General features: G+C 41.2%; 1 protein-coding gene across 1 annotated transcript in view; it reads left to right on the top strand.

Moving 5' to 3' along the window:
• The window catches only part of EWSR1 (EWS RNA-binding protein 1), a 53,838-nt gene that overhangs the window by 15,845 nt on the left and 25,939 nt on the right, over nt 1-12,054 (top strand). The window contains exons 3-6 of the mRNA XM_011934815.1: nt 3,492-3,528; nt 3,656-3,707; nt 5,010-5,133; nt 9,305-9,491. Coding sequence (XP_011790205.1) covers nt 3,492-3,528; nt 3,656-3,707; nt 5,010-5,133; nt 9,305-9,491 — 400 coding nt within the window. The remainder of the gene's footprint in view (nt 1-3,491; nt 3,529-3,655; nt 3,708-5,009; nt 5,134-9,304; nt 9,492-12,054) is intronic.

Here is a 12,054-nt window from a genome sequence, read left to right as displayed (position 1 = left end):
GGGGCCTGCGGCCTTCGAGGCCCTGCGTGAAGCGGAGGATTTGGCCAGCCCTCGAGCCGGTCACTGTGAAACCGCCGGGGAGGCCGCAGGCTGCTATCCCTGTGAGGCCTCCCTCCGCGTTTTCAGGGTTTCCCGAGAAACCAGGGAAAAAAGCAAAGAAAGATACCGTGGATTTGTGGGCCGAGGGGTGCCGGCCTATGAGCGGGAGCCCCGTCATCTTTAAGGCCCAGTCAGCTGGGGCGTTTGGCGCTGCCGAACTGCCCCCTCGGCGTCTTCCAGCCCCAAGCCGAACTTCTGCCCGCCTGGACTTTAGACAGAATGTGCTTCCCTCCTCCAGGGCCCGCAGTTTGCCGCTTTTTTGGGCTTCTCCGTTTTTATCGTTATTTATTAATCCACGCCCTCCCCTCCCCCAAAACCAATTAAGTGGCTTCCCAGGGCCCTTTTTCTGCAAACGCCGAGGGACATCCGTTGTATAATAAGGCCAGCCTGGATCGAGAGACGAGAAATGCTACCAGTAAGATATTTCTGGCCTCTCTGACCTAGGAGGAACAAAAGGCCGAGCCTGCATTTGAATTATGTTTCAGCAGTGGTCTCGCACGTTTATTCGCCTGCGTTAGGCCGGCAGGCCTGTTGATTTCGTAGGTCGACAGAGGAAAGGGAAAAGAGGCCAGTAGAGGCGATCTTAAAGGCACTTGAAAGCAAGCCGCGGATAGGAACTCCAAAGTGGGAGTAGAGTGGTCCTTGATGGAAGGAGCATTTAAGAGTGTCGCCTAGCCACCACCTGCGGAAATTGGCAGGGTGGAGCATTTTTGCCTCTGGGGGTATTCTCAGGCCACCTGGTTCCAGGCCTTAGAGACAGTGGGAGAAGATGAGAGGAAAGACAGGAACAGCTCTGGACCCTCCAGAGTTTTTAGAGTCCAGAATCCAGCAACTTAAGGACAGTTTAAGAATTCACCCCATCTGTGTGGTCAATAAACAGGTAAGTGTTGGGTGTTCTTGCTGGGATACCAAAGAATGCCGGTAGAAGAGAGGACTCTGAAATACCACAGCTAACCTTCTGGTGGAAAGTGGTTTCCTAGGTGCCGGATCCACCCTCTTCTCTGCAAAAGCCTGAAAAGGCAAAACGTGTGCGTTGACATTTTTGCATGGCCGGGCATGTCTTTTTTCAGTCAACTTTGTTCAAACATTGTTCACTAGTAACTACCATGTGCTTGTACTGTATTAGAATTATAGTTGTGGTTTTTGTTGACACAAAGTAAACACATTAGGCCTGGCTGGGGGGCCTTCAGAGAGTCACATAAGTAATCTGGGCCTTAGTTTCTTTTCCTGTAAAATACAGAAGTTAGGCTAGACCTGTTAAGCTTTTGAGCCTTTCTGACCTTCCTGCATAATCATTCCACAAATTTGTCCCATGCTGACTTCAACTCAGGTAGTGTGAAGCAGCTTCCATAGTGACTGCTATAAAGTGTTAAAGCATTGCCTTGGGTTAATAATAATAGAGGTTTTCTCTCCGCGTGTGTATCTCATGTAGAAAAGACTCGCTGCAATCTAGAACCCCCACCCCTTAATCACAGTGAAGTGATTTTTAGTGAAGTCTGTGGCTCACTTTTGGGGGTTAAAAACAAACACGGTTGCTGAATAATCTGACCAGTTTGTAATTGTATTAGGTTGGTGCAAAAGTAATTGTAGTTTTGCCATTTTAATGACACTGAATAATCTGACCAGTTTGTATTAGGTTGGTGCAAAAGTAATTGTAGTTTTGCCATTTTAATGACAAAATCCGCAATTACTTTTGCACCAACCTAATAGCTTGTTTGAGGTCCGGTGATGTTTGTGTGCTCTAGGAAGATAAATGTAAGTTCATGAAACAAGTTTGCTACCTTCCATAGCCCACCAGTTAGTATAGGGCCGAATCCTCTGGTTTCTCACTATTAAGAGGTCATTAGTTGTTCCATATCAGCTTTGCCAGTTTTATGTTTTACATAACTACTATTGTGTAAAAGTCGTCTTGCAAACTGTACTTACATGTCGGTGATTTAGAATCATTTCTCAAAGACCTTAACGAAACGTGGGTTAAAATACTTGATGTTGAATGATTCATTGCTGTGTTTATTTTGTAGATGCCACGTGGAAGAAATGATTTGCATTTAGTTTTAATGTCACAGAGAGTATGACTTGTAATGCTATTGAAAATGCCTTTAAGATTGCCGTGAGCAAATTATTTTTTCGTTATAGGTAGCCTTTGGGCAGTTGATTTGATCTTATTGGTGATTCAGGGTTTTGAGTTACGAGTGTGTACAAAGGAAAGAAAGTAGTCCACTAAAGTATAGAGAGGTAGACAGATAAGCCAACGTGAAGAGATGGATTCAGCAAAGCTCTCTCAGGCCGCCGAGGGATTGTGAGGCTGGCTTTGGATTGTGTGAAGTGGATGCAATGAAGAGCTGTCAGTTGTTGATTTTGGATAAGGGACTACTTTCTGATTGGAAAATAAAGGACCCCTTTTTTCCGTCCTAATGGCAGTACTGTCTTCAGACAGAACAAGATATGTATTCTTGTGGAGAAGAAAGAATTGGGCAGAATTTTCGAAAATAACTGCTTTTAAAAAAACTAAACTTATCTAACTTCAATGCAGTAGTGCTCTAAAAACTATTTTCTTTTTGTTTTTACTACTTGTAGACACCTCAGTGGACCAGAGTTTTTGGTCCCTTTGGACGCATGTTGTAAATTTCATAGGAAAAGGAAAATTATAGGGAGGTTTACTTTTTAAAGTTGAAATCATTTTGAGTTGTATGAGAGACAATAGTGTTGCCAGATTTTTCCCAGAAAGATTAAATGCTTTTTCTTCTTTGCCTGTCTTCAGGATTCTGCCTTAGTTCTGCTTCACCAGGATTTATAATATATCTAGCTTTTAAGTTGCTGCACAGATGTAGTTCTGACACAGCAAACCCTTTAAAACACTGGAGTGTGGTGACTGCCCTCTTTTCTGCCATTCTGTTTCACTGTCGTTGAGCTAGGGAATGGTGGTTTGTCCAACTTGCTAAAGGGAAGGGAGTGAAAACTCATTTTTGAAGAGAGGTAGGTTCTAACCTGACCAGTCTAGTGTTAAACTTTGTATTGTTGCATGCCTCCGTTTTATATGAGGGAAAAAACTTCTGATCCTGTTGTTAGTCTGAGATATTGATGATCGTCTGTGTTTCAAATGACAGTCGGAATTGGGATGGGTTTTGTGGTCATGAGAACATGCAAAGTATACCTGCCAAATCAGCTGATCTTGACCTCATTAGCTAGTCCCATAGTCAAATGTTGAGTTTAACTGACTTAGACTTTTTTTTCTATTAGGTTTTGAGAGATAAGGGGGACTCATTTGGACCTGTGTTGGCAGGTCCCCCTATAGTTTAAAGAATTCTTCCTGCCACGTGAATTCTTTCCCCCTTTTTTCTCTTCTTGTTTCTGTTAACTTTACACTATTTTTTCTCCTCATTTTCCTCTAGATTACAGTACCTATAGCCAAGCTGCAGCGCAGCAGGGGTAAGTCAGTCTTCTATAACCGCATTTTGTCTGTGATTAATATTTTTTGAGTATGGAGCCTTCTGTAATTGTAGAGGTGGTATTTGAATGTTCTCTATTCAAGTTATTGCGTTTAATTCTTTTGCAGCTACAGTGCTTACACCGCCCAGCCCACTCAAGGATATGCACAGACCACCCAGGTAATCTTTAAGATAATTATATGTAGCTGCACCTCCAAGTAAAATCAGTAAATTATCCAGTTATCTTTCAGTTATCCAGTAAAACTAATGAGTAATGTGTTTGTAATAGTAAAATACCCAGGCATTTCAGACTTTCACAGTGGGAGTGTGAAGGACTCCATTCTGCCATCATAAATGAAACCATTCAGAGGCTGATGATTGGCTCTCTATAACTTTTTAGTGTGATTTCTCAAGTTAGGTGCCCTGTTCCATGCTTGGTCCTTCATTATGTTTAAATTTAGTGAATTTATTCATCATAGCAATTCTGCAAAGAACGAGGATGATGTGACCATTCTGCAGAGGAGAACATTGCAGTGCATAGATATTAAGTAACTTGCCAGTGGTCGTACAGTAAGTGGTGGGATTAGCTCTAAAAAACTGGTGACCTAGCCAAGGAGCTCCTGAGCTCTTTCCAATGAAGAGTCTGTTAAAAAACCTAGGCCAACAGATTCTAGAAATTAGCCTTCTAGTGTTCTCAAGATGATGTTGGATTCTGAAATGATCCATGCCATAAAATGGATACTAATAACTGCCTTGGAAACATGTTCTGGGACAGGCAGAATGTGATGTCTCTGGCAGACCTTACGTAACTGGTCATTTAAACAAATCTAGAGACTAATCATGCTAATATCTGAAAGAACAGCATATTCCTTGCCTGATTTTAAGTATTATTGGTGTCTGAGTTCAAAAGACAGTACTCCTGATGTGTCCACCATAAGAGGACATACAGCATTCTGGTTCATTTTCTTTGAAGTGGTGTAGTAGTTTGAAAGTCTTTTGTCAGGCTGAAAATCTGGTTTTCAATTTTTTCTGACAGATTTTAGCCCTCTTCATTGCTTTCTCTTTGTTCATTTGTCTTCCTACCTTTCGTTTCCAATCACTGAAACTGTGCTATGCTAAGTGCTGGCAATTAATACACCTGTGCCCTTATTGCTCTTCCCTTGAGAGTGTCTTGTTAATCTCGTGTATAGTTAAGTGAGGTTTTGCCTGATTATCTTCTTTCCCCCCTCTGAGAAGCTGTGAATGACATTGCCTACTTATCTAATGAGCTTTATTTGTAGCTAACTTTACCATAATATGAGTGAATTAGATAAGGGATAACATTCATGATACTGTGATTATTTGTCTTTTTTTTTTTTTTTAATCTTCTAGAAAGGAATGTTTTTGACTTTGGTTCTCCAATTTAGAAACTTAGCAATCCATTTTATTGCTAAAATAGAAAAGTTGATATATGAACTTCTTGCATTCATTTTTTTGGAGCAGGCATATGGGCAACAAAGCTATGGAACCTATGGACAGCCCACTGATGTCAGCTATACCCAGGCTCAGACCACTGCAACCTATGGGCAGACCGCCTATGCAACTTCTTATGGACAGCCTCCCACTGGTAAGGCCTGCCTTGGAGAGATATTAGGGTCGTTTTGGCTAGGGCATTGGCTAAGAAGCTTATTAGTCATGCTTTTGGATGTATATTCTGGTCCATACCTTGGCATCTGGGGAATCCTTTATTCTTAGGAAGAGGTATTTTCTCTCTTTCTTTCCTACTCTTATAGTCTTGAGAGATTTCCAGTAGAATGTGGGTGGGATAAATTCCAAGAGAGAAAAGAACTTTTAACTGTTTTATACAGCGTATTGAATAATCTCACGACGAAATGGAGACTATTTAAAAGATTTTGCTAATGCTAATACTGAGTAAGAATGAGCCTTCTTAAATTGAGCTGCTTAAAAATCAAACTGGTTTTCACATGTGTGCTTCATCTGATAGTGTACCCTCTACTTTTTGTTTTGTGCTTTCCACAGTAGAAGGGACCAGTACAGGTTTGACTATCCTGCTCATTCTTGCATGGGAAATGCTTTCCATCTTGTCTAACCCTGTAATGTTAATCCTTTAGGTGTTTTCATTTGTTTAACACCCAAACTTTCTAACATCACACACAGCAAGGTGCTAATGAAAAACTGCTTCAGGTGCCATTTGCAGATCCATGTCCTATTCTTTATATGATTTTGGGAAAGGTTTTCTTATTTAATATTACTTTGTTTCAAGCCTTAATAATAGTTATTTACCTTCCCAAAGGTATTTCAGATGATTTCTCCCCAGCTGATTTTCCCCTGTTCCCTGAAGGATAGATTGCATGATGAGATTTATGTAGAGGAGCAGACTGCCACCCTGCATGTATCATGTTTGTCTATTGGTTGGTTTCCAGTCCAGACACATTTTATTTTCTGTTTTAAGTGTTACGAATTATTTTAATCCATGATATGTCTTGAATATATATAACATTGTTCCAAGAAACTAAAAAATAAACTATTCTAAGGATTAGAAGAAATGGTATTCTGATGCTGAGGTTGGGTGGGATACATGAAAAATCTATGATAATGTTTTTGTGTTCAGTGCTATGTAATGTTTCAGGCTCTCTATCCCCGCCCCTTTTATTATTGCTATTACAAAGGACTGTTTAATAAAGTCTTAAAGATATCAGAGCTCTTATTTTCAAACTGTCTTTAGTTCTGCATTATATATAGTCCAGTTAAGGGGAAAAACTTGTCTGCAATTTATCTCATTGAGTACCAGTGTCCTGATTTTGGTGGGAAGTAATTCCTAACCCATCCAGGGTGTTTCTCGAATAGGATGGGAAATGTTTATCTAAACATTGTGGTGGTGTTCATTGCAGCTGTGGGAAGAGCTGGAACTAATTTATACAGTTTGAATTTTTTAGCATAGAATTTTGAAATTGTGAGATAGACTTCATGTATTAAAGCTATTACGTTTTTTAAAACAAGTATGATGTGAAAATTAATGTGCCCTAGATATAACCTTTGGAATCCTTAGATCATTTTACAGGGATGAGACGGAGTGATTTACAGGCAAATTAATGGTTCTCTAGAGCCACGTATCCCATTGTCATTGGTTGAAAAAGCCCCATCATGACTGTGGGCCTGAAAAGTACAGGTCACTCTAGTGTAGAGACTAGTAGCTTTGATGAGCTGGAGATTGCACTTAATAATGTTTGTATAGAATTCATAGTTTATGGGGTGGCCTTATCTCCCTTAATCCTCCCAAGAATTTTTGGGGTATAAAAACACCAAAATTAAGCCTGATAAGGAAACTGTGTGAACAAAACTAAGCAGGAGTCTAATCGGTAGTGAGTGATTTCAAGCACACAAGCTGCATTTTTTCTTACGTCATGCTGCCTTTGAACGTAAAAGTTAGTGGATAATCATTGGAGGGAATAGATAAAAATACACTGTTCTCTTCTAGGATTTTTAAAAATTAAACGTCAGAAGAAAGGGGCTATATAAACCTCAATTCAATGGAATTCTTAAAACCTTTTAATTTTTACATTGAACAAAAATTTGGGTCGGTTTGTGTAATACTTCTTACCGCCTTTTTCCTTCGAGTTGTCAGCACATAGTAGATGTGTTTTCTTTTTTTGCCACTGGTCTTCTTTTTGGTCATTAAATCATTTTACTCTGTTGATTTTTGTTCATTTTGCTTGGCTGCTTTTGTGGGTACTACAGATTAATTAAAAGATTATTTATTAACCCAGTGTCTATTGTTGTAATCCTTAGCATGACAAGGCCCTAACTGTTGCTGCGTAGTTTTATGACATGAGTTATTGCCCTGATCACTTTTAGTTTTTTGTTTTTTTAATTGCCCTCCTTGTAAATCTTAAAGGTATTCTGTCATGTAGTGGGGAGTAATCGGTGTATGAACGGTAGGGTAGATGGTATTAGATTCTAATTAAATTTAAATAAATGAGTGCCTTATGTGGTTGACCTTAGGACTCTGCAAAAAACTTAAGCAGTTCAGATGAACAACATGCCAACTCAAAAACTTTTTTTGCTTGGGGCTTCCTGTTTTCTGAAAGAAACTATGTATACTTTCATATACATTTTAACCCAGCAGTTTTGACAAGGAAATTACTATCTCTGTGTATGATTTCAGAATTTCCTTTTAATATTTGAGATAGAGAAGAAAAGAGTATTATTATACTCTGTGCTACAAAAGGTGATTTTACAAAAGGAAGCTGATACTTGTTTTTGGCTAGTATATGAGGACACTTCAAGGCCCTAAATCTTAACTGAAATGGGCAGTCTTGATTCAGGATTTATTTTAAATATGGAAACTTTTTCTTCAGTGAGATTTAGACTTTTTTTTCTCTGATGGATATAAATGCCAGCACCTAGACCAAAGTTTTGTTTTTTTTTTAAGATAGGGTCTCTTTCTGTTGCCTAGGCTGGATCTTGTCTTACTGCAGCCTTGACCTCCCAGCCTCAAGCAGTCCACCCACCTCAGCCTCCCAAGTAGCTGTGACTTAAGGCTCATGCCACCATGCCCAGCTAAGTTTGTTTATTTTTTGTAGAGGCGAGGTCTCATTGTATTGCCCAGGATGGTATCTTAACTCCTGAACTCAAGCAGTCCTCCCATCTCAGAGTCCCAAAGTGTAAACCAAACTTCTGATTGCATGGCTTAATTGTACCCATTGACCATGAGGAAGAAGAGCCCAGCACCAGCAATGGTTGTAACACTTCTTACAATAAAAGGGACTCTAGTTAGGAGCTGCAGACTTTTGTGGTTTTGGTCATGCTCCATGCCCGGGTCCCAAAGGGAAAGGCATGGATCCTGCCTGGTCTGATAGAGGCAGGAGCTAGGGAGAGAATGCATCTTGCTTTGCAGCATACCTGTGAGAGCAGGTCTTTTCTGACACCTGGTTAGTGAAGTACTGAAGGGGAGGAGGGACTCTAGGGTTTACCTCCAATATTGCTGAGCAGGAAAAGGCCTTTTGCTTGTGGTAGGTAAGTAAGAGAGGAATGGAGCTGAGTAACTTGATAACCAGGCAGGAATCTGCTTTATGATGTGAAAATAATACCTTTTAAATGTTTGGAGCAGTATCGAAGTTTAATTTTAAATAATTAACCAAAAAAGTTTAACCTGTGTTAAGCAGCTATAATTTATAGTTTATCTTTATTATTCATGTGCTCAAGTAATTGAGCTTGTGCTTCACGTGATGTAGTGCTTGGAACTAAAAGAAAGTGATTAATTACTACCCAAATTATGGGTTTTGGTGTTAGAACTAGTACCTGGATCATTATTTTGTAATTATTTTAAAATGCTATGTCATTTGCCTTTTACCTTTTTTCTGGGATATTTTATTCCTGCTTGAGGGCATTTTGGGGCGTGGAAGTTTGTTCAGAAACTTGTTAAGAAGACCTGCTAGCAAAATCAGTACCGACTTGGCAAAAACAGACTTGTCTCCTATTCACAGCGTTCAAGAGGGGTCAGAAGGAACCCTGCTTTCTGTAGCATGACATGCCATTTCTGTTAGGTGTGGTTTTAGAGCAAATGAGACAGTTACTTTACCAAAAGCTAGGTATATTCAGAGAACTTAGGGCTTTAAATAGTACTCTTTTGCTACTCTTGCTGAAGGGGGGATATTTAAAGGGATTCAGTATCGTGATGGTTTAAAAGTAAGTGGTTTACAAATTGTTGTGATAATGAGTGTGTAGGCAGATCTTTAAGGGGGCCTGTAATCTGATGCAGTTCTCCTTTGTTCTAGGTTATACTACTCCAACTGCCCCCCAGGCATACAGCCAGCCTGTCCAGGGGTATGGCACTGGTGCTTATGATACCACCACTGCTACAGTCACCACCACCCAGGCCTCCTATGCAGCTCAGTCTGCATATGGCACTCAGCCTGCTTATCCAGCCTATGGGCAGCAGCCAGCAGCCACTGCACCTACAAGGTAAGGCCACGGTCCCCTTAATGTGTCAGTCTCATGTTGGAGAGAAAGAAACCAACTACATACCCTTAAAGGAATCTGTGGATTAGTTCCTTATTAATGGTTCCTTATTAATGGTTGCTTTCACATACTCTCAGATGTTCACTGTTGTTACCTTATAGTAACTGATGTACTAGAACATACCACAGAAATACTTTGCATTTAACAGTGAAATTGGCTGGGAACAGTGGCTCACGCCTATAATCCCATCTCTTTGGGAGGCCAAGGCGGGTGGATCATATGAGGTCAAGAGTTCGAAACCATCCTGGCCAACATGGTGAAACCCAGTCTACTAAAAATACAAAAAAACTGGCTGGGCACGGTAGCTCACGCCTGTAATCCCGAAACTTTGGGAGGCCGAGGCAGGGGGTTCACGAGGTCAGGATATCGAGACTGTCCTGGCTAACACGGTGAAACCCTGTCTGTACTAAAAAATACAAATATTAGCCAGACGTGGTGGTGGGCGCCTGTAGTCCCAGCTACTTGGGAGGCTGAGGCAGGAGAATGTCATGAACCCGGGAGGCGGAGCTTATGGTAAGCCGAGATTGCTCCACTGCACTCCAGCCTGGGCGACATAGCAAGACTCCGTCTCAAAAAAAACAGAAAAATTAACTGGTGTAGAGGGCATGCCTGTAATCCCAGCTACTGGGGAGGCTGAGCAGGAGAAGCACTGTAACCTGGGAGATAGAGGTTGCAGTGAGCCAAGATGGCGCCATTGTACTCCAGCCTGGGCGACAGAGCAAGACTCTATCTCAAAAAAAAAATAAAAATAAAAGGTGAAATGGTGCCATCCAAGGGCCAACATGAGGAATGACACTGAATAGGTTCTCTGGTTTCACAATGACCTTTTTGGGTAGGAGAAGGCTATTGTTTTAAAGAGTGTGTGTGTTTTCACTCAAAACAGCGTGACTGATAGAATTGTACTTTTTGATGCTTTTATCTTTGGTTTCATTGACCTTGTAAATGGATAACCGCTTTCTCTTTGGGAAAAACATGGTAGTTCACACGGGCAGGAGGGGAAGGGGTGCATCACGTGAGCCAAGAAGTGGTCGTATGACCTAATTTTCTGGAAAGAACATACCCATGTTCAAGAAATCAAACATCACTGCCTCGGCTTAAGCAGTTGACGTGATTTTCTCTACATTATGTAGAGGCTTAATAATCTAAATATTATAGGCAAATAAAAATTCTTAACTGGGTACCCTGCTGTAGGATGAACAGAGCTCATACCCCATGACTGGTTAGCAGGTAAACAGTGTTAATTATTACTTAACAAAAGATTTTAGGTCTTTGCTTTAGACAGTCGCTTAGGTGGCTTCTGTATACAGTCTTGAAGGTACATTGAATTCTGGTTTGAAAGAAGACATTTTGGGGAATAAACAAGGAATCAACTTCTAACCTAGACTTATCTGCTCTAGAGGTAAGCAATTAGCTCTGACAAACACTCGTGAAATTACTTTTAAAGTGCACAGTGAGTAATCAAAGCCACTTGGTAATTTATACTTGGTAGGCAGCCTTTGCGGTAGCTAAGTTAAACTTAGTGGCTCATTCCTGGAAGGGCCTTATTTTAGAGTGTCATCAGACGTATGAAGTCCCATTTGATGCTCTGATGCAACAGTATATCCAAGCCATATCTGGGGGGTTTTATGTATGGATTGGGGTTTGATAAGGGACCTATTTCAGCTCGGGAAGAGTTAGTACTTCACACTCTCTCTGGTTTTCCTGGGGTTTTTTTGTTGGTTGGTTGGTTTTTTTGAGATGGGGTCTTGCTGTGTTGTCTAGGCTGGAGTGCAGTAGCGAGTGCACCCACCTCCCAGGTTCAGGCCATTCTCCTGCCTCAGCTTCCCGAGTAGCTGGGACTATAGTCATGCACCACCATGCCCGGCTAATTTTTGTATTTTTAGTAGAGGCAAGGTTTCACTATGTTGGCCAGGCTGGTCTCGAACTCCTGACCTCAAGTAATCCGCCTGCCTTAGCCTCCCAAAGTTCCGGGATTACAGGTGTGAGCCACCGCACCCGGCCTGGCCTGCCTGTTGATTCTTTGGGCTTTGCTTAAAGTACTAATAGCTCTAACTCAGTCTGCTGCAGCTGTGATGTAAACTGTTAGGGCCAAGGGGTAATAGAAACCCCTGGAGTTTTCCTTGGAATTGAGATTAATTTTCATCATTTAACAGGGATACTTACTTCCAGGTTCATCCGAGCAGGGAGTTGGGAGGGATCTCTTTGCCTTACTCTGGTGTTTCCATTATGGAGACTTGGAGCCAAGTTAGATTAATTTATGCAGCCCCGTTTAGTAAATGATTTTTTCTGGTTGGTTGGTTGGTTTGGTTGGTTTTTTGTTTGTTTGTTTTTTAGACAGAGTTTCGCTGTTGTTGTCCAGGCTAGAGTGCAGTGGCACAATCTCGGCTGACTGCAGCCTCCGCCTCCGGGGTTCAAGTGATTCTCCTGCCTCAGCGTCCTGAGTAGCTGGGATTACAGGCGCCCGCCACCACATCCACCTATTTTTTGTAATTTTTTTTTTTTTTTT

Source organism: Colobus angolensis, unplaced genomic scaffold, assembly GCF_000951035.1.
Source record: "Colobus angolensis palliatus isolate OR3802 unplaced genomic scaffold, Cang.pa_1.0 Scaffold139, whole genome shotgun sequence".
In the NCBI taxonomy this organism is placed as follows: Eukaryota; Metazoa; Chordata; class Mammalia; order Primates; family Cercopithecidae; genus Colobus; species Colobus angolensis.
Note: the sequence above shows the minus strand (reverse complement) of the source record. Positions and strands in the feature narration are given on the sequence as shown.